Source organism: Schistocerca cancellata, chromosome 4 (assembly GCF_023864275.1).
Source record: "Schistocerca cancellata isolate TAMUIC-IGC-003103 chromosome 4, iqSchCanc2.1, whole genome shotgun sequence".
NCBI lineage: Eukaryota > Metazoa > Arthropoda > Insecta > Orthoptera > Acrididae > Schistocerca > Schistocerca cancellata.
The window spans coordinates 467,814,615-467,837,266 of NC_064629.1; the positions used below are offsets into that span (position 1 = coordinate 467,814,615).

A 22,652-nucleotide genomic window follows, 5' to 3' on the forward strand; every position below is an offset into this window, starting at 1 on the left:
TAACACCACTGAAGTCGCAAATGGCGGTGGTGTGATGTCGTGGAATGCACACTACAGGGAGTCTGGCTCGGAGCTGTCGTTGAAGTATCCGATTTGTAACTGCTGCTCAAATTGCTGCTGCAGATGAAGTACGATGCGCCGCCCCACACGCCGAGCACGATGATCTTCCCTCTCGGTAGTCCCATGTGGCGGTCCAGAGTCCGGTTTTCTTGCAGCTATACATTGTAGAGACCACCACAACCAGAAACATGTACAGTGGAGTCTTTCCTGTCAAGTCTTACTTCAGTATCACGGAAGGAACATCCAGCTTCTAGTACCCAGATTATACGTCCTGAGTAAATACGTCTTTGTCGCCTTAAAGGCATTCTTGACTACCATCAAGTCATCACGTCTAATCTAACGCTCACGACCGTTACAGCTTGTATTTAAAGCAAACCTGATTTGCATCCTTACGTGCCGTTACCAGCGCCACTCTTATGCGACTGGCGCGAAGTTTGAATAGACATATTTCTGACGTATAAAGACACCTACCAACCCTCGCTGACGTCGTACAACTCCTTCTTGGTGTTGCGATCTTTGTTTCCGTCAGTGTAGAAAGTGTGTTCAGGGTGGTGGTCAGAGACCGGGTATAAGTGCGTGTCGTAAAGAAGTGCTGACGCCTCGTCGCGAGACATGACGTCACTCGGCAGGTCACTGAGCCACGGCCGCGTACTGTGCTGGCGGTAGTGGGCAGATGCGACACGGTGCGGCTTCCACCTCAGCGCTCTCGAAGACAACTCATCGTGTGCTGAGACTGCCGACTGTGGTCTAGTATGTTGGTTGTCGAGAAGACTAGGCTCTGTTCATCCACCATGGATCGACAAAGACAGCTGCAGATGTTCACAGGTCAACCAGGAGGCTGTGAGAATGCGCCAGGAGCGGTTAGTGTGGATATGACAGCTTGGAGATCATCTGCAATGATATGTAGAGGAGGGGGGCTGGCTGCACACCAGTCTTCTCATCCATGGTGACCAGTGCTGTAGTATGCATCAGGTTGGTTACGTATCGGTGTTGAAGTCAGCATACAGTTAGCAGACAGGCAGACAGCCCATCATGTATCAGCTTGTCGCAATTTCACTGAAACTCAACAGACTGTCATTCTCTGGTTCTAACGACTCAAACAGAATGGCAGCATGACTGAATTTCTCTTTGAGTTCTGACAGTCTCTTTCTTTAACGGTCAGAGTTTGTCCCTATGAGGCGGTGCCCCCGGATGTATGTGCGTATTTGCCCTCATTTCTCAGTCCTGTCGGCCTACCTCGTCTTGCTGTGGTTTTTCAACTACGATTCTGGGTCGCTGAGCTCAGGTCTTTCTGCCTACGTTTTACTTTGCAGTGGGACTCTGGCGCTGAAGTTACGTAGTGGTACTTGGTAGTGCCTTGTGTTTCCGTCTTTCTTGTTTGGAGGTTGTGTAGCAGTGCTCACTTCATGTTCTGACGTTTGTTAAATAGGAGGTACGCCTTGTTGACGTTCCTATTGGCACACCAGTACAGAGCTTGCCTCCTCCGTTGTGAGGTCGTCTGGTAGAACTCTTAAGAAATTTGGATGTGTACAATAAAATTATTATCTGTGGAACAATTGTACCTCCTTAATGCTTAATTATTGTCTCTTTTACAATATCATATGCGTTCAAACAGTTACGATTTGAGATGTAACTGATATCTAAGATGAATCACTCTAGCAATACAGTGAGGTGACAAAACTCATGGAATATCTCCTGTTTCATGTCGGACTTTCTTTTCCCAGGTGTAGTGCAGCAACTCTACGCGGAATTGACTTAACAAACCGTTGGAAGTCCCCTGAAGAAACATTGAGCCATGCAGATCTACAGCCGTCCACAACTGTGGAAGAGTTATTAGTGCAGGATTTTGTGCACGAACTGACCTCTCGATTATGTCCCATAAATGTTCGATGGGATTCATGTCCGGCGATCTGGGCGGCTAAATCAATCGCTCGAATTGTCCAGAATGCTTTTCAAATCAATCGTGAACAATTGCGGCCTGGTGACATAACGCATTGTCATCCAGAAAAATTCCATCTTTGTTTGGTAACATAAGTTCATGAATGGCTGCAAATGGTCTCCAAGTAGCTGAACACCACCATTTCTACTTAGTGATTGGTTCAGTTGGACCAGAGGACACAGTCCGTTCCATGTAAACACAGCCCATGTCATTATGGAGTCACCACCAGCTTGCACAGTTCCTTCTTGACACCTTGGGTCCATAGGTACGTGGGGTCTGCGACACACTCGAACCCTACAGTCAGCTCTTACCAACTGAAATCGGGACTCATCTGACCAGGCCACCGTTTTCCGGTCATCTACATCTACATGGATACTCTGCAAATCACATTTAAGTGCCTGGCAGAGGGCCCAGTCGATATGGTCACGAGTCCAAGAGAGGCGCTGCAGGAAATGTTGTGCTATTAGAAAAGGCACTGCTACCATAACCCATTAACCGCAAATTTCGCCGCATTGTCGTAACGGATACGTTTGTCATACGTTCCGCATTGATCTATGCCGTCATTTCACGCAGTGATACTTGTCTGTCAGCACTGAAAATTGTACCCAAACGTTGCTGCTCTTGACCACTGCTTTGTCCTTGCTGAAAGGTAATAATTGAAATCTGATACTCTCGGCACACTATTGACACTGTGGATCTCGGAATATTGAATTCCGTAACGATAGCTGTAATGCAATGTCCCATGTGTTTAGCTCCCACTACCATTCCACGTTCAGCATCTGCTAAACACGTCGCAAACCTTTTCACATGGCTCACCTCAGTACAAATGACAGCTTCGTCAGTGTACTGCCCCCTTACAACTTGTTTACGCGACACTACCGCCATCTATATATGTGCATATCGCTATCGCATGAAGGGTCTTAGGTGCCATTTCATTTTATAGCAGGGTCCCTTTGCTTGTCGTCCGCAGCATCCTTACTGTACAACTGTATGTCGATGATATTCTACGCGCAGTTTTGTTACCCTTCATGGCAAGTCATCCTGAGCTTACATTTCAGAAAGATTGTGCCTGCCGCACGGGGCAAGAGTTTCTACCACTTGTCTTGCCAAATCCTACATTGGCCAGCAAGATCACCGAATATCTCCCAGCTGGAAACGTCTGAAGTGTTATGGGCAGGACTCTCCAACGAGCTCAAGATTTTGACGATCTAAACTGCCAGTTGGACAGAATTTCGCGAGATATGCCTTAGGAGGACATCCAGCAACGCTCACAATCCAATTTTTCTGAAATTGTAATCATTTGTTTGTACATGTACATCACATCTACCGATTTCCGTCCCATTCGGATAGTACCTTCGTGGTCTGTCTCTCTTTGTCGTAGAATGCGTTTTTCGATTTAGGAATCAAGCCAAATTGTAAATATCTTTCATTACAGACAGCTGATGACTTTTACTTCAGTAAAACGAAACGCGTTTGCTAACAAAAATAGATAGTTTTTGTAGTTGCAAAGACACATTAAAATACCTTCAATAATACCTAATGCACCTTGCTATTCATTTTTTTCTGGTATATGTTTCTAGATGAAGAATGCGAACCCGGAACAATACAGAAGGGACTTGGCGACATGGCAGCTAATCAGACGTGTATTCCAGGCACGTCATTCAGGATCAGATGTCAGCGGTGCTACTGCTCACACGATGGTGTATCGGCTGTGTGTCGCCGTCCACCCTGCAACGGTATCAAAGGTGAGTTTCTAGCTACTGGAGCAGGTTCATCTGCCGGAGCAGACTTTTGCAGCATTGTATCGCGGAGAGGGTGCACCATCTTTATAATCCACATCATAGTCAGCCATTTGACAGCCACTACCATACTGAGGCGTCCTGTAGAGTTTTCACTGAATAACAGTCTTTGTTATGCATCCGTGCAACACTTGCGTGATCTCTGATGTCGTTCACTCAACTTACATTAATTCATCGTCTCTGACCCGTGCTACCTATTCAGAATACAGTAGACATTACTCTGAGTCCATCTATCATTTATGAGTATGAGTGCATCTACATATAGTTTTGATTTTAGTCATAATTATGTCTTTCATTTCAGCCTGGTACCTAGTATATTTGTATGTGCTCCGTTGTCCCTCTCAGTAACAACCCCATTCTTCACTGAAGAACCATCAGTTTTTGAATGAATTTCGCATTAAAAATCCACGAAACTCTTCCACGTATCAAAACCGGTAATTTACACATATTGTAAAATTCTTTTCATGCTACTGGGAAGCTCATTTTTGAACACCCTATTACGTTTATTCAAGGTCAGTTTTTTACTAGTTTCTGTTTTATTTCAGCTCTTGTCCATTCAGCCACTGCCTTCAACTTCTTTAAAAATTATTCTTCAACCTCGTTGTCAATATATACACTATTTTATTTTCGATGAGCTGGCCATGCATTATTTTACACTTATTACAATTGAATTTCACTCTTACTTCCAAACAAACTCTATTTTCCAAACAAAACTAAGATTTTCCATTCATTGTTAAATTCATCTACACAAGAGACTGTTATCAGAATAATGAAAATGATTTAGGTATGTCCCATTATTGCGTCTTCCGTTACAGATCTCAATATCTCCCATAGTCCAATAATACCCAACCTGGGTTTGTTGCCCCCTGTAGGGTAAAATAAAGTTTTTTAGCAAGTAGAAACGAAAAGGGTTTGAATGTCTCACAGTCACACAACTATTTTTAAATGTTCATTATTATTATCATAAACACTGTAAGACTCTAGCACTGACCAGCGGGAAAATGTTCCTATCGGAGGAGGAAAGGGGCGAATATGTTCCTGTTTTAAGGACTATCTGAATAGTGAGGTACCACCTGCCTCATTCTACTTTCCTCAGCGCCCTTAAAAGTTTTACCAAAAGTTTTGGCTTACGAACATATTCGAGCTCTTTTTAACGTGCACCTCATCTGTGACTCTCACAAGTTCCCCTAACTGTAACTCGCACACAGCCGCTAGTCCACCGCTGTAAGTCGCTCATACTCATCCACTACCAATTGCCCATTCTCACACAGTCATTCAGCCCACCCGCGTGGGATTAGCCGAGCGGTCTAAGGCGCTGCAGTCATGAACTGTGCGGCTGGTCCCGGCGGAGGTTCGAGTCCTCCCTCGGGCATGGGTGTGTGTGTTTCTCGTTAGGATAATTTAGGTTAAGTAGTGTGTAAGCTTAGGGACTGATGACCTTAGCAGTTAAGTCCCGTAAGATTTCACACACATTCAGCCCAACTCATTGTCATCATCTCTTTGTGTCTCTCTGTCACTGTTTCCTGCCTCTCAACCACAGTCCAAAAATGGTTCAAATGGCTCTGAGCACTATGGGACTTAACATCTGAGGTCATCAGTCCCATAAAACTTAGAAATACTTAAGCCTAACTAACCTAAGGACATCACACACATCCATGCCCGAGGCAGGATTCTAACCTGGGACCGTAACGGTTGTGCGATTCCAGACTGAAGCGCCTAGCACCGCTCGGCCACACCGGCGGACTGCCACAGTTCCCTTTATTCTGTCCCACTAATAACGTCTTTTCTCACTATCACTGTCTCCCTCTTGCTCTGTCTTACTGGTACCCACACATTAACTACTTCCCACTGCGGCTGTCTTTCTCGCCGTCACTCTCTCTCTCTCTTCCTTGTTGTCATTGCGATAGACTCCGTCTCTCATTATTACTGGTTCTCGCCCACTTCCACTTTCTCCTTATCTTTATTCCGCTACTACTGACACTGTTTCCTTCACTCTTTTCCTAGCACTGTTCTGCCACTGTCAACTACATACTGCGTCTCTCTCTTCTCTCACACTGCCCTTGCCTCCTTCGCGTTTTCTATATCATAAACACTGTCTGCTATCTTCCACTATTTATTACTTTTCCGCCTCTTTCCCACTGCCGCTGACTCCTTCTCTCTCAGCATAAAAAAGCGTGAATATGTTTGCAAGCCAGAATGAGTGACAGATCGAAATTGAAGACATGGCACATCGCCCTTTTCGATACCCACAGCATTATTACACCTTCTTCAGTCTTTGAGAACCATCAGTGACCAATTCTTCGCTTTATCGTCTCCTACCTTCCAAACTTTGTTGTAACATATTTGTTGTATTTATGTTCTTGTTTCCCCTGTCAGTTCACATGACAAATGTACTGAGTACAATTAATACCACATGCTGATAACTAGTCTTGTCATATATACATAAGCAACTGAATAAGTTGTAAATCTATTAAGACAATTTTTAAATCCTTCTTCATATCATACAGAATAAGGTTACCGGAGGAATTTGACACCATGAATTTCCAAGATACCAGATATCGTTCTTATATTTTGTTGAAACTGTTCAAAAATTAATACTAGACAAATTACAAGTAAATAATAATAAAATCAGAAATTCTACATCAACATGTTATTCCTGTACAGAAATCAGAACCACTTAAAATTTTATACAAAATGCATATAATTGCTAATAATGAAGATATTGAAGAAGTGAGATAAGATTATTTAAGTAGAGAGCAACTTCAAAACATAATTGTAGCATTGCGTTTCATTTTCAGATAATGCAAAGAACAAGTGAAAAGACTTTGAGCAGCATTTATAGAATAAGGGTTACAATATTAGTAATAAGACAATTATAACAGGTTAACAAAAACATGTTTTCGTAATTGTGTAGAGTACAAGTGGTAAAAGTTGGAGAAAATTTTTTTATCACACTGAATTTTGTAAAATTACTTTCTGTTCTATAGAATTACAATTTCTTTTATAAAACAACAACATATTATTATATTATATATTGCAATATATTATTACGTTACTACTTGTTACCTATCACGAAAATTTAAAAATTTTATACATACAATGTATACATTAACACCTCTGTTTTCAAAACTCTATCAACAGTATCAACATCTTTTTTTTCTGCAATTCGCATTCCTGAAAACCAGCTTTCATTTTACTTGCACTTGCATCTTTCAACTTACATAGAACTGGATTAGATCGTACTACATAATCTATCTCAAATATTAGCTACCATTCTACATCTACATCTACATCCATACTCTGCAAACCACCTGACTGTGTGTAGCGGAGGGTACCTTGAGCACCTCTATCGGTTCTCCATTCTATTCCAGTCTCGTATTGTTCGTGAAAAGAAAAATTGTCGGTATGCCTCTGTGTGGGCTCAAATCTCTCTGATTTTATCCTCATGGTCTCTTCGCGAGATATACGTTGGAGGGAGCAATATACTGCTTCACTCCTCGGTGAAGGTATGTTCTCGAAACGTCAACAAAAGCCCGTACCGAGCTACTGAGCGTCTCTCTTGCAGAGTCTTCCACTGGAGTTTATCTATCATCTCCGTAACGCTTTCGCGATTACTAAATGATCCTGTAACGAAGCGCGCTGCTCTCCGTTGGATCTTCTCTATCTCTTCTATGAACCCTATCTGGTACGGATCCCACACCGGTGAGCAGTATTCAAGCAGTGGGCGAACAAGTGTACTGTAACCTACTTCCTTTGTTTTCGGACTGCATTTCCTTAGGATTCTTCCAATGAATCTCAGTCTGGCATCTGCTTTACCGACGATTAATTTTATATAGTCATTCCATTTTAAATCACTCATAATGCCTACTCCCAGATAATTTATGGATTTAGCTGCTTCCAGCTGCTGACCTGCTACATATTAGCTCAATGATAAAGGATCTTTCTTTCTATGCATTCGCAGCACATTACACTTGTGTACATTGAGACTCAATTGCCATTCCCTGCACCATGCGTCAATTCGTTGCAGATCCTCCTGCATTTCAGTACAATTTTCCATTGTTACTACCTCTCGACGTACTACAGCATCATGCGCAAAAAGCCTCGGTGAACTTCCGATTTTATCCACGAGGTCATATATATATATATATATATATATATATATATATACACGAGGGCTATCGACAAAGTACATTACGTTTTGGAATTAAAAATAAATAAAGTATTGGAAAATTTTTTCATTATATACAGATGAAAGCCACACTTAAATATTACTTTTCTACATAGTTGACATTTAAATTAAGGCACTTATCGTAGCGGTGGACGAGCTTGGAAATTCCTTCGTCGTAAAATTCGGCCGCCTGCGCCTTCAACCACGTGGTTACCTCTTCTTGAAGCTGTGCGTCGTCATCAAAACGCTGCATAGCCAACCACTTCTTCATTGCTGGGAATAAGTGGAAGTCGCTCGGTGCCAGGTCGGGACTGTACGGCGGATGAGGAAACAACTCCCACTTAAAAGATTGGAGAACTTCACGAGTGGCATTTGCCGTGTGGGCCCGGGCGTTTGTCGTGAATCAGCAAGATCTTTGAGCCCAACTTTCCCCCGCGCTTGTTTTGTATTGCTTTCCTGAGGTTGTGCAGAGTTTGTCAATACTTTTGAGAGTTTATTGTAGTGCCCCTTTCCAGGAAATCCACAAAAATCACACCTTTTCTGTCCCAAAAGACAGTCACTACGTGGTTGAAGGCGCAGGCGGCCGAATTTTACGACGAAGGAATTTCCAAGCTCGTCCATCGCTACGATAAGTGCCTTAATTTAAATGGCAACTATGTAGAAAAGTAGTATTTAAGTGTGCCTTTCATCTCTATATAATAAAAAGAATGTCCAGTACTTTATTAATTTTAATTCAAAAACGTAATGTACTTTCTTTGTGGATAGCCCTCGTATATATATATATATATATATTGTGAATAGCAACGGTCCTACGACACTCCCCTGCGGCACACCTGAAATCACGCTTACTTCGAAAGACTTCTCTCCATTGAGAATGACATTCTACGTTCTGTTATCTAGAAACTCTTCAATCCAAATACACAATTGGTCTGATAATCAATATACTCTTACTTTGTTCATTAAACGACGGTGGGGAACTGTATCAAACGCCTTGCGAAAGTCATGAAACACGGCATCTGCCTGGGAACCCGTGTCTATGGCCCTCTGAGTCTCGTGGACGAATAGCGCGAGCTGGGTTTCACACGACCGTCTTTTTCGAGGCCCATACTGATTCCTACAGAGTAGATTTCTGGTCTCCTGAAAAGTCATTATAATCGAACATAATAGGTGTTCCAAAATTCTACAACTGATAGACGTTAGAGATATAGATCTATAGTTATGCACATCTGTTCGACATCCGTTCTTGAAAACGGGGATGACCTGTGCCCTTTTCCAATCTTTTGGAACGCTACGCTTTTCTAGAGACCTACGGTACATCGCTGCAAGAAGGGGGGCAAGTTCCTTCGCGTACTCTGTTTAAAATCGAACTGGTATCCCATCAGGTCCAGCGGCCTTTCCTCTTTTGAGCGATTTTAATTGTTTCTCTATCCCTCTGTCGTCTGTTTCGATATCTACCATTTTGTCATCTGTGCGACAATCCAGAGAAGGAACTACAGTGCAGTCTTCCTCTGTAAAACAGCTTTGGAAAAAGACATTTAGTATTTCGGCCTTTAGTCTGTCATTCTCTGTTTCAGTACCATTTTGGTCACAGAGTGTCTGGACATTTTGTTTTGATCCACCTACCGCTTTGACATAAGACCAAAATTTCTTAGGATTTTATGCCAAGTCAATACATAGAACTTTACTTTTGAATTCGTTGAACGCCTCTCGCATAACCCTCCTCACACTACATTTCGCTTCGTGTAATTTTTGTTTGCCTGCAAGGCTTTGGCTATGTTTATGTTTGCTGTGACGTTCCCTTTACTTCCGTAGCAAATTTCTAACGCGGTTGTTATACCACGGTGGCTCTTTTCCATCTCTTACGATCTTGCTTGGCACATACTCATCTAATGCATATTGTACGATGGTTTTGAACTTTGTCCACTGATCCTCAACACTGTCTGTACCTGAGATAAAACTTTTGTGTTGAGCCGTCAAGTGGTCTGATATCTGCTTTTTGTCACTTTTGCTAAACAGAAGAGTCTTCCTACTTTTTTAAACATTTATATTTACGGCTGAAATCGCCGATGCTGTAACCGCTTTATGATTGATGATTCCCTGTTCTGCGTTAACTGTTTCAAATAGTTCGGGTCTGTTTGTCACCTGAAGGTCTAATATGTTATCGCCACAAGTCGGTTCTCTGTTTAACTGCTCAAGGTAGTTTTCAGATAATTCACTTTAAAAAATTTCACTGGATTCTTTGTCCCTGCCACCAGTTATAAACGTTTGAATCTCCCAGTCTATATCTGGTAAATTAAAATCTCCACCCAAAACTATAACATGGTCGGAAATCTACTCGAAATATTTTCCAAATTTTCCTTCAGGTGTTTTGCCACAACAGCTACAGAGGGGGCCTATAAACACATCCAGTTACCATGTTTGAGCCTGCTTTAACCGTGACCTTCACCAAAATTATTTCACATTTCGGATCTCCGTCAATTTCCTTCGATACTATTCCACTTGTTATCACTATAAACACGCCTCGCCCTTCACTGTCCAGCCTGTCTCTGCGGTATACATCCCAATCTGAGTTTAGAATTTCATTACTGTTTAAATCTGGTTTCAGCCAACTTTCCTTGATCAATTTAGTGTAATCACTTTCCAAAGATATCGTTAAATTTGCTTTGTTCTGATTTTATTTATTTTAGTTACAAGAGGTTTAAAATGTTATGTGCATTTTTTATTATATTTATTTACAGCTTTAGCTTCCATTGCTGTAATTCTGTAGTAGTATTATTTTAACCAATTTTGAAACTAAATTTACTTCCTTATAATTACATTGTTGTTCAAATCTCTTCCATTTTTTTTTCCTTTGGGTGTTACATTAAGTCATTCTACAACAACAGCTTTGAACTCTGTGAAATTAGGATAGTGATTAAGCTTTAGTTCAGTGTTCAAAAATTCTTTTCCTTCTCCTAATTGAAAATTTCTTCGTTTTGTTACTTTGTATAGGGTCGTCAGAAAAGTCTGAAAAGCTTGTAAGTGTGTTGGAGAATAAATAGATTGCACTGATAAATAATCTTAAGAAAAAATTCGACAAGTTGGGTCATTTTCGAGTTAATTAGCACTGACGTTAGTCAATCAGTCAGTTAGTGGCAGATGTTAATTCAAGAGACCCACCAGACATAATTAGTGTCAACTGTTCTCAGAGCGTAGATATCAGTGCGCGAGACTACTCAGACTTTTACTCGGGTTTGATCCTTACTTACTTCTCATGTCCAATTTTTGTATCATTCTCTTATTTGGTAAAGGAAACCCAAATAACAAAATGTCTGGCGACACTGTCTCTGGTAGGTTGCTTGAAGTTGTGCAAGCAATGGTCTGATTGTCTAACTTTAATGCTAATTAACTCAGAAATGGCGCAACATACTGGATTTTTTCTTAACAATTATTTCTCAGCACAACTTAAACGATTACAGGTATTTTTGACTGTTTCTTAACACCCTGCATAGCATTTAAAAGCCAGCTCTATCATTTTTAACCAGTCTGACCTTTATCTAAAATAGCCCTCTAGAACTTCGAAAATAGATTACTTACTATTAATAAATATTTCTATCCTTTACTGATTTCTGAAATTCCTTTCAATTTTTCACAATCTACCTCTATTAAATCTGCTTTTCGTAAATCGTTAGTAATGAATGAAATACATTACTTCTTGTAAAATACTTTCTTATTTATTTCTTCGTAATAATTACATTTCTCCAACTCATTCCATAGACAAAATTTTTTGAATTTATTCTTTCGGTTCATATTCTATACAAATACCTTCACTGCTTCCCTTCCCATTCTTAGTTTTGAGTATGAAGTGTGTCCGTGTATTATTTATACTTCCCATCATCAGAAGTGTTAGTCCAACAATGTTGGCAGGGTAACTTCTGTGAAGTTTGAAGGCAGGAGTAGAGGTACTCGTTGGAGTTAAACTGTAAGGGCAGGTCATGAATGGTGCCCTGATAACTCAGTAGTAGGAGCTCTCACACACCAAGGGTCAAGGTCTCTGATTTGCATCCAGATTTATGACAAAGCTTGAATGTACTTATATTTTTCAAATTTATAATTATGTTTAATATTTATGTTTACAACATTTAATGTTATGGCTGAGGTTGAATGTTTACATTTAACATTTATGTTTAATGTTTACAGTTAACAACTTCTTCTCCTTCTTTCGAATGGACCAGCTAAGGACCACGATATTCTACATTTCAGCCTGGAGAGGGACTTGATGTTTGCCCAGTAATCCCACATTCTCTGGCTATGTTTCTCCTTTCTCTCCTTTGTCCAAAGGGCGCCGGTCTTTTTACGGGGTAATCTGTCCTGAAGCCTCTTTTCTTTTAGTATCCTTCTGAGAAGTGCTCGATTTCTAATGTCACTTTCAGTTATGTTAAGTTCCTGGATGTCTTTCTTGACTTCCATCAGTCATGATGTCACGGTATTCGTGCTCTTCCAGTGGTTGAGAAGTCGTTTGGTTAGTCTTGTTTGGTCCATCCTTGTGATATGTCCGTAGAAATTGAGAAGGCTCTTCCTGGCTACATCTGTGATTTTCTTTTCGCCACTCTCTGATCAACTTGTCCAGTGCACAGTTGAAGAGAAGAGGTGAACGTCCATCTCCCTGTCTAGCTCCTGTCTTTATCTCAAAGCTTTCTGAAAGTGTTCCCCTGAACTTTACTCGGAATCTAGGGTTACTCAGGGTCTTTTGGAAATGCTGTAGGTTTTCTGGTCCAGGCCCATTTCCTGAAACATTCCCATAAGAGTGTGTCTGTCGCTTGAATCCTATGCTTTCTTGAAGTCAACGAAAGCAACTACGTACTGTTTATTTGCTAGTTTAATTTGACTTGGGACTGACTTCACGTTAAGGATCTGTTCAGCACAAGAACGTCCTTTTCTAAAACCACCCTGATAATCTCCAAGCTTTGGGTCCAATTGAGGTTCGGCTCTGTTCAATAATGCCTCAAATAGTATCTTACATATGACTGGTATCAATGAGATCCCTCTATAATCGTTGATGTCAGTCAAATCGCCCTTCTTGTGTAAGGCGTGGATCAGAGCAGATAACCAGTCATCTGGTAACTTCTCAGTATCCCAAATGTTCCGTAGGATCTCGGTCAACTTGTTGATTGCTTTGTCTCGAGTCTGCTTCCACAGCTCTGCAACTATAGCGTCTTCTTCTGGTGCTCTGTTATTCTTCAGAGACTTCTTCTTTTAGTGTTCAACCCTGAGGTTGATTTGCAGCAGAGCGCCATTCCTCTCTTCTGTCTGCCTTCCTCTTCGTTTCCACGTATGTGTTACATCCAACGTCATTCATGATCTGTTGCATGTATGATATCCTTGGTAGCCCCCGTCGATTCCTTCCCTCAATAGCTCTTTCTGCTATTGTTCCAATGATGTTGTTGTGTCGTAGGATGTTCCCTACAAGTGTGTCTCTTCTTGTTTGGATGTGCCTCCACAGAGATCTGGTTTCCTGTACTCTTCTAAGCACCTCTTCATTTGTTACTTTGTCTCTCCAGCTGATCTTCATCATCCTTGTATAGCACCACATCTCCAGGGCCTCTAGCCGTCTTCTCTCTTCTCTTCCAATTGTCAAAGTTTCACATCCAATAGGGCCACACTCCAAACGAAACCTTTCATGATACGTTTCCTTATTTTCAGACTGATATTGTGGCAGGTGAGTAAGTTCCTTCTCCCATTAAATGTAATTTCGGCCTTTTGTATTCTGCTCGCAATTTCTTTCCGGCTTCTACCATCCCTTGTGATTTTGCTTCCCAGATAAGTAAATTCCTCTATCACTTCCAGCTCCTCTCTTCCAATTCTCTTTCTCAGAGGTTCATATTCTGTTCCTGTACTGCATACTTTAGTCTTTTTCTTGTTTATTCTCATTCCGTGCTGATTGCACAGATTTTTTTCCATTGTTCTGAGGACTTCCTCTAGATCTTCTTTTGTCTCCGTGACTATAGCAATGTCATCTGCATAACGTAGCATGTCTATCTTCTGCCCATTAATTTTAATCCCCACCTCAGTAGTTTCTCGAACTTAGTCTACAGCTTCCTGGATGTAAGCATTGAATATAAGAGGAGAGAGAGCACAACCTTGTCTTACCCCTTTTCTAATATTTACTTCTTGTTCCTGGTGACAGTTCCTAATCATTGCCACCTCATTCTTATAGAAACTGAGTATCACAGGGATGTCTTTGTACTTTATTCCACTCTTCCTCAGAACTCTGAACATCTCTTGCCAAATAACGCTATCAAATGCCTCTTCCATGTCTACAAAGGGAATATAAATCGGTTTATTTTTCTGTAATTGCTTTTCGATAACGAGTCTCAGTGTCAGAATCGCCTATCTTGTTCCCAATCCCCTTCTGAAACTTAACTGATCTCCACTCAGAATATCCTCCAACTTCTCTTCAGTTCTCTTGAGAACTATTTTTATGATAATTTTTGATGTATGTGATATTAGGCTTACCGTTCACATTTTCTAGCTGCTGCCTTCTTTGGTATAGGAACAACGATACATTTCTGGAAGTCTGTCGGTATCTCTCCTGTGTTATAGATGGACCTAATAAGTTTAAGCAGCATCATTTTCATGCTGTCACGAGCACGCTTTATTAGTTCGGCAGGGATGTCATCTATAACCGTTGCTTTGTTGTCGCCGGCCGCAGCGGCCGAGCGGTTCTAGGCGCCTCAGTCTGGAACGGCGCGACCGCTACGGTCGCAGGTTCGAATCCTGCCTCGGGCATGGATGTGTGTGATGTCCTTAGGTTAGTTAGGTTTAAGTAGTTCTAAGTTCTAGGGGACTGATGACCTCAGATGTTAAGTCCCATAGTGCTCAGAGCCATTTGAACCATTTTGCTTTGTTGTCCCGTAGTTCTTTTAGAGCTTTGTCAGATTCTTCTTGCAGAACGTCATCTCCCTTGTCATCTTCGTCTACTTGCTCTTCTCTTCCTTTACTTCCTCCGAAATAGCTGTTCCGGCGTACAACTATGTATTCTTTCCGTCTCTTCACCATGTCTTCACCAAACAGCATTTTCCCCTCTCTATTTTCAATTGCGCCTGAGAGTGTTGTTTTACGTTTGTTAAAAAATTGATTTGCTGTTCTGTAGGCTAAATCAGTTCTTCCGTTTTGCATATTTTCTGCTTTGTGTATACCAGATTTAATTTGATCCCAGTCTTCATTTACTCTTTCATTAGCACAGCGCTTTGCCAGTCCCTCAGTTTTCAGTTTTTCTACTTCCCATTTAAGTTTTATTGGCTTCTTCAAACGTTTGAGCCTCAGTGAACTTTTCCTCAGGACCAGGTTATGATCACTGCTTGTGTCGGCAGACGGATAGCTTCTGCAATCTTTTACTTGCTTCCTAAAACGTGCTTTCACTAGAATGTAATCAAGCTGTTGTCTCGTCAGGTCTCCAGTGGCCTTCTATGTGTATCTTCTTCGTTTGTGATGTTGGAAAAGTGTGTTTGCAACAACTAATTGGTGCCTCAAGCAGAACTCAATTAGTCGATTTCCTCTTTCATTTCTTCTTCCAATTCCATATTTGCCAACAATTCCTTCCTCCAGTTCTTCACCCGCAATCGCGTTCCAGTCCCCAATGGCAATCAGGTTTTCATCTCCCTTAACATTTCTCATCGCATTACTTATGTCTTCGTATATTTCGTCATTGACTGTATCTTCTTCTTTGGATGTTGGCATGTATATTCGTATTATCACTGTGTCCTTTGGTTTAGTTTCAAGTTTTACTAGTATTATTCGAGAGCTATATTGTACATATCCCTTGACACGTGAGCCACAGTTTTTCCTCAAATTTATTCCAACTCCTCGCATTCCTGGTGTATCTCGGTCAGTTCCGGTATTCTCCAGGCCAGAAATCACCTGGGTGGGGCCATCTTATCTCCGATATGCCTAAGATATCGATTTCCAGTCGTTCCGTTTCAAGTTTTACATTTTCTAGCTTGCTACACTGAAGCAGTGTTCTCACATTCCAAGTGGCTATGTTAAAATTGGGATTCTTTTCCTTCACGTTGTCTATATCTTTTGCAGTCCCCACCCAGAGATCCGTTTGGGGGACTATTTTATCTCCGGAAAATTTTACAGAAGATACTGACATGGTTTACTGCTGATGCTTGGGATAACCGTATTTCTTTAATGTGGTGGTTTCCCATTGCCTTCCACATCCTATGCCGTTGACCATCAGCTGGTTCTTCCGCCTTTGGAAATGATTTCTCATTTCCAGGGCAAGAGGGTGCCCTGTCCAGCAAATGCTGGGGTGATGACTTATCCCGGTCATCTCTCGGTCCCTGTCTACGTTAGCCATCACATGAAGTGACGTTGCCCACTCTCTATCGCGTGGAGGTGAGATCAGGAGTTTCCCTTCATCGGGTCTAGGACCTTAACGGAATTTCCTAGTCCCCTCCAGTACTTTAGAGAGATTCAGAGACTGAATGATGTTTTTCACTTCTTCTTCTGTTGGAGGGTGAGAGTTTGGTTGTCTGGGACTGTCTTGATAGATAAAGAAGGTTTTAGGGGACTCACAGTTGAGGAGAGTCTCAAAATATTTGGCCAATATGCGCCAGTTGTCTTTGTCATTGTAGGCTATGTTTCCATCTCGTCCTCTGAAGTGTAAGCTGGATGGGGCATAGCTTCTAAGGTTTCGCTTGAATATTTGGTGAAAGTCTCTAGTGTCATTCTCCTTCAAATCTTCATCTAACTGAGTCAATTGGTCCTGAGTGTACTGACGTTTAACCTGCCTGATGGTTTTGGCAGTTAGCTGGCGCTGTTCTGTGAACTTCTCCATAATTGTTTCGGACTTCTGTGGGCTCCATCTTAGCGAAGCTACTTGTCTCTTTGCGATCGCTCGGTCGCAGGTACTCATGTTTCTTCTGTTTCTTTAGTTAACAATTACATTTTTATAGAACCCTCAATCTGATTTTGATAATTCATTTCATTAGATTTACTTGTTAAATTCATTGTAAGGAGAATAAATCCATCATTCCAACATTTACTACACGTTCCTTAAAATTATCTCATTTTAAATCTCTGCATACAAACTCCTGATAAACATGATTTAAATTTATATCATCTTGTCACATATGTTTGAGCTAAATAAAAACAATCTGTTCCTTTATGTCTTTCTTAAATGGACTTTAACTTATCTGTATTCGGAATTTCATAAATTAAATCGTCATATAAAAGAATGAATAATAGTTACATTTATCTAAACAGACAATTTCATCGCTACTTAAAAATGTAGCCGTCTTATTGTGACTTTGGTTACATCTCTTTACAAGCTCCTGATAGTGAGAGTATTTTAAACTTTCTGTCCTACCTAAGATATGCCGATGGAGATGTAATTGTAAGTAATTTCTTTTTTTTTTTTTTACAAAGAATTACCTAAATGCCCAACCACTGAAGAAATATTTTCCATAATGAATTAACTTGGGAGGATTGTGCTAGTGCTTGTACATTTGGAGTTGCTTCTATAACATGCTAAGGGGAAGGCTTGATGTGTAAATTATGAGGGTAAACTGCAACTTATGAAACGGCCATTGTCTCTGTGGGGTCCTGCCCCTCGTCTCGTATAGGGTGCCTAAAGGATGCTACATTTTCGGAATGCTATACAACAATTCAGGCAAATAACATTAGTAGTTTTACCTCAATAAAGCAGGTTGACAATGCTTAACTTTGAAATAACAATGGTGTCGCAAGCGATGGGTGACACGCAACATAAATCCGAGTCCTTTGCTATATCCAATGTTCATGCAAGTTTGACACACAGTTTGTGGATCACTAATAACTGTTCGTAGCACCCTCTGCTAGGCCGTGCTAATACCCTGCCGAGGCTGGCAGGAGCGGCGCTTATATTCTCTTCTTGCAGAGGTCGATCCTGTCGTGGCGTGGTCCTAATCCACGCACCATTGGCCACCGTCTCTAGTATTGCAATATTTGTCCTCGTTCCGGCGCTTTGGGATACGCCAGAGCATTCCGCCTCCCCCCCCCCCCCCACACCAAAGCGACGGACCGTCGTCGTGTAGGGATAGGGAGTACGACCCCGGCGGGGGAGGCCGGAGTGTCGGCGCATCGCCAGGCCAAAAGCTGTGGCTGCAGATGACGCCAAGCTTCCGGCGATACCCCGACATCCCGCCTGCGCTTTGACGGAAACGTTCCCGGGAAAACGATCAGAAGGGTACACGTCCACCTCCAGTTGCCATGAACCAGATGAAGAAGGTGACGACTGCTGCGGTGTTGGCGGGTCCAGTTCCATCGGTAGGAGGAGAATTGGCGGAGGAGACGAAGGCTCCGTCTCAATCGGGTCGTTATACGGTGTTGTTATGACAACCTCTGGCAGCTGTTGTGGGCGCGCTATCCTCTGGATATGAGAATCTCGGAGATGAGACATAGGAGGACCGCCATGCACATGACAGTGGCGAATCCGACTGTGATGTCAGAGCTGCATGGCGTCTGGACCTGAAATAAAATACATCCAAGCGCCAAATCGACGGGCGATCTCCCTTCGCGCCCATCGTCTGCTGCCGCTAAAAACCCTGTAAAACACAATATTATGCGGCGCGAAGCCTTCCTTCGGCGCCGGATGCTGAGGAGGGTGGAGCAGTGTCCGATGGCGGCGGCCGTGAACCGATTCAGCCCTCGATGGTCCATCGTGTGGGTGCGAACGATATGAGGTGAGAAACAGTTGCAATGCTTGATCCCTGGTGTGTGCAGACCGAAGCTGGCCATCTGCTTTTTGAAGGTTCTGACAAAACGTGCCGCTTCGCCGACTGACTGTGGATGGAACGGCGCACTAGTCAGATGCCGTATGCCATTGCATTCACAGAATGTTTGAAATTCAGTTGACGTGAACTGAGGTCTGTTGTCTGACACTATGACTTCAGGTAAACCTTCGAGGCTTAAAGTCGACGACAACATCTGAATTGTGCAACGCGACGTTGTCGAGTTCATTGGCACAGCGAAAGGAAACTTGCTACATGAGTCAATCACAATCAACCAACGAGTGTTCCAAAAAGATCCTGCAAAGTCTATGTGCACACGTTACCATGGCGATTGCGAATTAGGCCAAGCAGAGATTTTTTGTGATGAAGCGGATTCATTTTCCGCACATGCATGACACTGTGACATCATCTGTTCTATTTGGGTGTCCATACCCTTCCAAGTACAGTGTCGACGTGCTAACTGTTTCGTACGAACAATACCCCAGTGTCCTTGGCGAAGTACGTGCAACACTTCTTTTTGCAAAGCTTTAGGGATAACACACGTGACTGATTACTGTCAGTTTGAACAAGGAGCACACCTTTCTGTATAGCGAGCCTATGCCGACGTGCAAAGTATCGGCACACTACAGATTTCTATATGCCATCCAAGGAACGAGGCCAAGATGTGCGAATGTATGCTAGCAAAATGTTCAAATCTGAATCAGCTTCCCTGATCTGTGCAATTTTCCTATAGTTCAGCGGAAAAGCAATTCAGAAGATTGATTATCGATGTGACAACAAGATGCAGCAGAAGCGTCAAAGTCTGTCAGGGCCAATCGAAAGACATGAAAGTGTGTCCGCATTGCCATCTTGAGCTGTCGGACGATACATAATTTCGTACCGGTATTGAAACAACAATAAAGCCCATCTTTACAATTTTTGGGCAGTTCATGCAGGAACAGGCTTAAACGGATGATACAAGGAATGCAATGGCTTGTGATCCGTTACTAAGTAGAATTTTCTGCCATACAAACAGTGGTGGAATTTGGTGACACCAGACACAATAGCCAAAGCCTCTCAATTTGTGGATAGTTGCACTGAGCTGTCTTTTTCACCAATTCTGTGCGAAAGCACCACACCGATTCTGTAAGAGGAAGCATTACCTTGCAATACAACTGGTTTGTCAGGATCAAACTAAACTAAGTATCGACCACTGAGCAATGCATCTTTATGTTTTTGAAAAGCTACTTGGCACTCATCTGTCCGAAGGAAGGGAACATTCTTGCTACGCAAGCGATGCAATGGAGCTGCGATTTGTGCAGCATTCGGTATGGACCGAATATAACAGTTCATTTTCCCTAAAACTGACTACAGTTCTGTGATATTGTGAGGATGGCTAACAAATGCGACTGTTTATGACATGACCAAGGCACCGCGACTCAGGTTTTAAAGGAATGGCACTTGTCTAGTTTACACTTTAGTCCTGCCTTAGATAAAACACGAAACAAAGCACGTAAATTTGCAATATGTTCTTCACGTGTGTGACCTGCTTCTACAGTATCGTCGAAATACTTTGAACAGTTTGGCACTTGTGCAGTCAGCTGTTCGAAATACCGTTAGAAAATGTCGGATGCGGAAGCACTGCCAAAAGGCCACCGCAAATATTTAAACAAACCGAAATGAGTACGACACACACTTTTTGACATTCTTCATCGAGCGGGATTTGAAGATACGTGTCGCGCAAATAAATTTTTGAAAAGTAGCGTCCAGTGCGTAATTTGTCCATGAGATCCTCTGGGCGTGGCAATGAGTAAGAATCAATCACAGTTTCAGGGTTGACTGTAGACTTAAAGTCAACATGGAGGCAAATGCGACCGGAAGGTTTGGGGACATAAACCAGTGGTCTTGCCCACTGCCTAGCTAATATGGGTGCAATAACTCCATTATCTTGCAATTTCTGAAGTTCAGCAGCGACTTTGTCCCGTAATGCGGTGGGAACAGTTCTGGCCCGGCAACACTTCGGCTGAGCATTGTCTTTCAGCGTAACATGTGCAACAAAATTGTTAGCTATGCCTAAACCTTCAGAAAAGAATTCCGTAAATTCTTTTAGCAAGTTAGCTACACTGCCTTTTGCATTGAAAGCAGACACTGACAGCACATTGTCCAGAATGCAAAACCAAACAAATCAAAAGAATAAGACCAAAAATGTTCTCACAGTCGCGTGATTGTGGCAATGTAAAGGTCACTATTTGCATATGCGAGCGATACATGGCAGGCAAAGTACATTTTCCAAGAACGGGAATATCTTGTCCATCATAAGCCATCAGTTGCGTGCTAGTTTTAGACAGGCGTGGCAAGCCCAACAGTTCATATGTGTGACGATTGAGCAATTGGACAGAGGCACTCATGTCCAACTGAAATGTCACACGTTTCCCACAAATAAGTAAATGAACAAAAAGTTTGTAGGACTTGCGTATCACTGAAGAAACTGCACACTTGCTAGTTTTGCTATGCAAACATACGGATTGCACATGTGCTTTCCTAACACAAGCGTAGCACTGAGCTTTTCAGGAGGGGCAGTCTCGGCGTTTGTGCTGTGACTAACATTGAGGGTAAGACTTAATTCCGTTTACCTGTATAGCGAACTGCGTACGTGGCATTCAGTGTTGTTTATTCGGCGTGACTAGCGCAAGCCGCCGGTGCGGAATGGGGTGATCGCAAGCAAGGGTTGGGTTGGGTTGTTTGGGGGAAGAGACCAAACTGCGAGGTCATCGGTCTCATCGGATTAGGTAAGGAAGTCGGACGTGCCCTTTCAAAGGAACCATCCCGGCATTTGCCTGGAACGATTTAGGGAAATCACGGAAAACCTAAATCAGGATGGCTGGACGCGGGATTGAACCGTCGTGCTCCCGAATGCGAGTCCAGTTTGATAACCACTGCGCCACCTCGCTCTTTTGCAAGCAAGGGACTCAACCTGACAAATGGCTGGCTGCTCAAGTGTACCAGCCAACAAGGCACCAGAATCGTACTGATCTAGCTTTTGCACTACCTGCTGACATGAAGGATTGGACTCTTTCAAAATCTGTTCTCTGAGTTTGCCATCAGGTATACTGTACATGATTGCATCACGCAACATAATATCTGAATATAAAGCACCGCAAACATATTTGAATTTGCATTTGCTTGTCATACCTTGCAAATCTGTTACCCACTCGCAATAAGTTTGTTCTGACCGTTTTTGCAATTAAAGAATTGATACGTAGCTGCTACCACATTCACTTGTTGGTCGTAATAGTTATTCAGTGAGGAGATAAATGTTCCATAAGACAGTTCACGTAGAGTGGCGTTAGGAAAGAGTTTTTGAATGAACCTGAACACTGCTCTTCCTACCGTAGATAACAGATGTGGAAGTTTCACAGTACCTGGTACATTGTGAGTGAGGGTATGGACTTCGAACTAGGACAACCACTCGAGCCATTTCTCTTCTTGTTCACGAAATTGTCAAAAAGGTAGTATAGCAGTAGGTGTTACTGTAGGTTGTGCTCGTTCTGCTGGGTGCGAAGCATTGCACCGTGATGAGTAGTGCAGAAATCTGCTGCATCTAGGACTGAAACATATGCAGTAGGTGTGTGCCATCTAACGCTTGCGGCTGCGGCGCCTGAGCAGGGGGCGGCACAGATGAAGTGGGCATGTTGGAAGACACAAATGCAACAAATAGATAAGGCAATCAATCTAATTAAGGACAAAAGTGACGAAAATTTCTGCAACACCAACCTGAAAATACGAATTAGCAAAAACGACAAGAAACTGTTAAAGCAAATGAGCGCCCCTGCAAAGTATAGACAAAGGATAATTAAGACGGCAGCACATGAAAAAAGTCCGTGGCCGTCGGGCACAGGGTTCGGAGGATACTCGTCGCAGAGTGTGGGGTCCTGCCCACTGGTCTCGTGTAG

General features: G+C 42.4%; 1 protein-coding gene across 1 annotated transcript in view; it reads left to right on the forward strand.

Annotated features, from left to right (window-relative positions):
* LOC126184262 (pacifastin-like protease inhibitor cvp4) overlaps positions 1-6,616 on the forward strand; it is a 65,123-nt gene extending 58,507 nt beyond the window's left edge. The window contains exons 4-5 of the mRNA XM_049926636.1: positions 3,580-3,744; positions 6,597-6,616. Of these exons, the coding sequence (XP_049782593.1) occupies positions 3,580-3,744; positions 6,597-6,616 (185 nt within the window). The remainder of the gene's footprint in view (positions 1-3,579; positions 3,745-6,596) is intronic.
* The last annotated feature ends 16,036 nt before the right edge of the window (positions 6,617-22,652 follow it).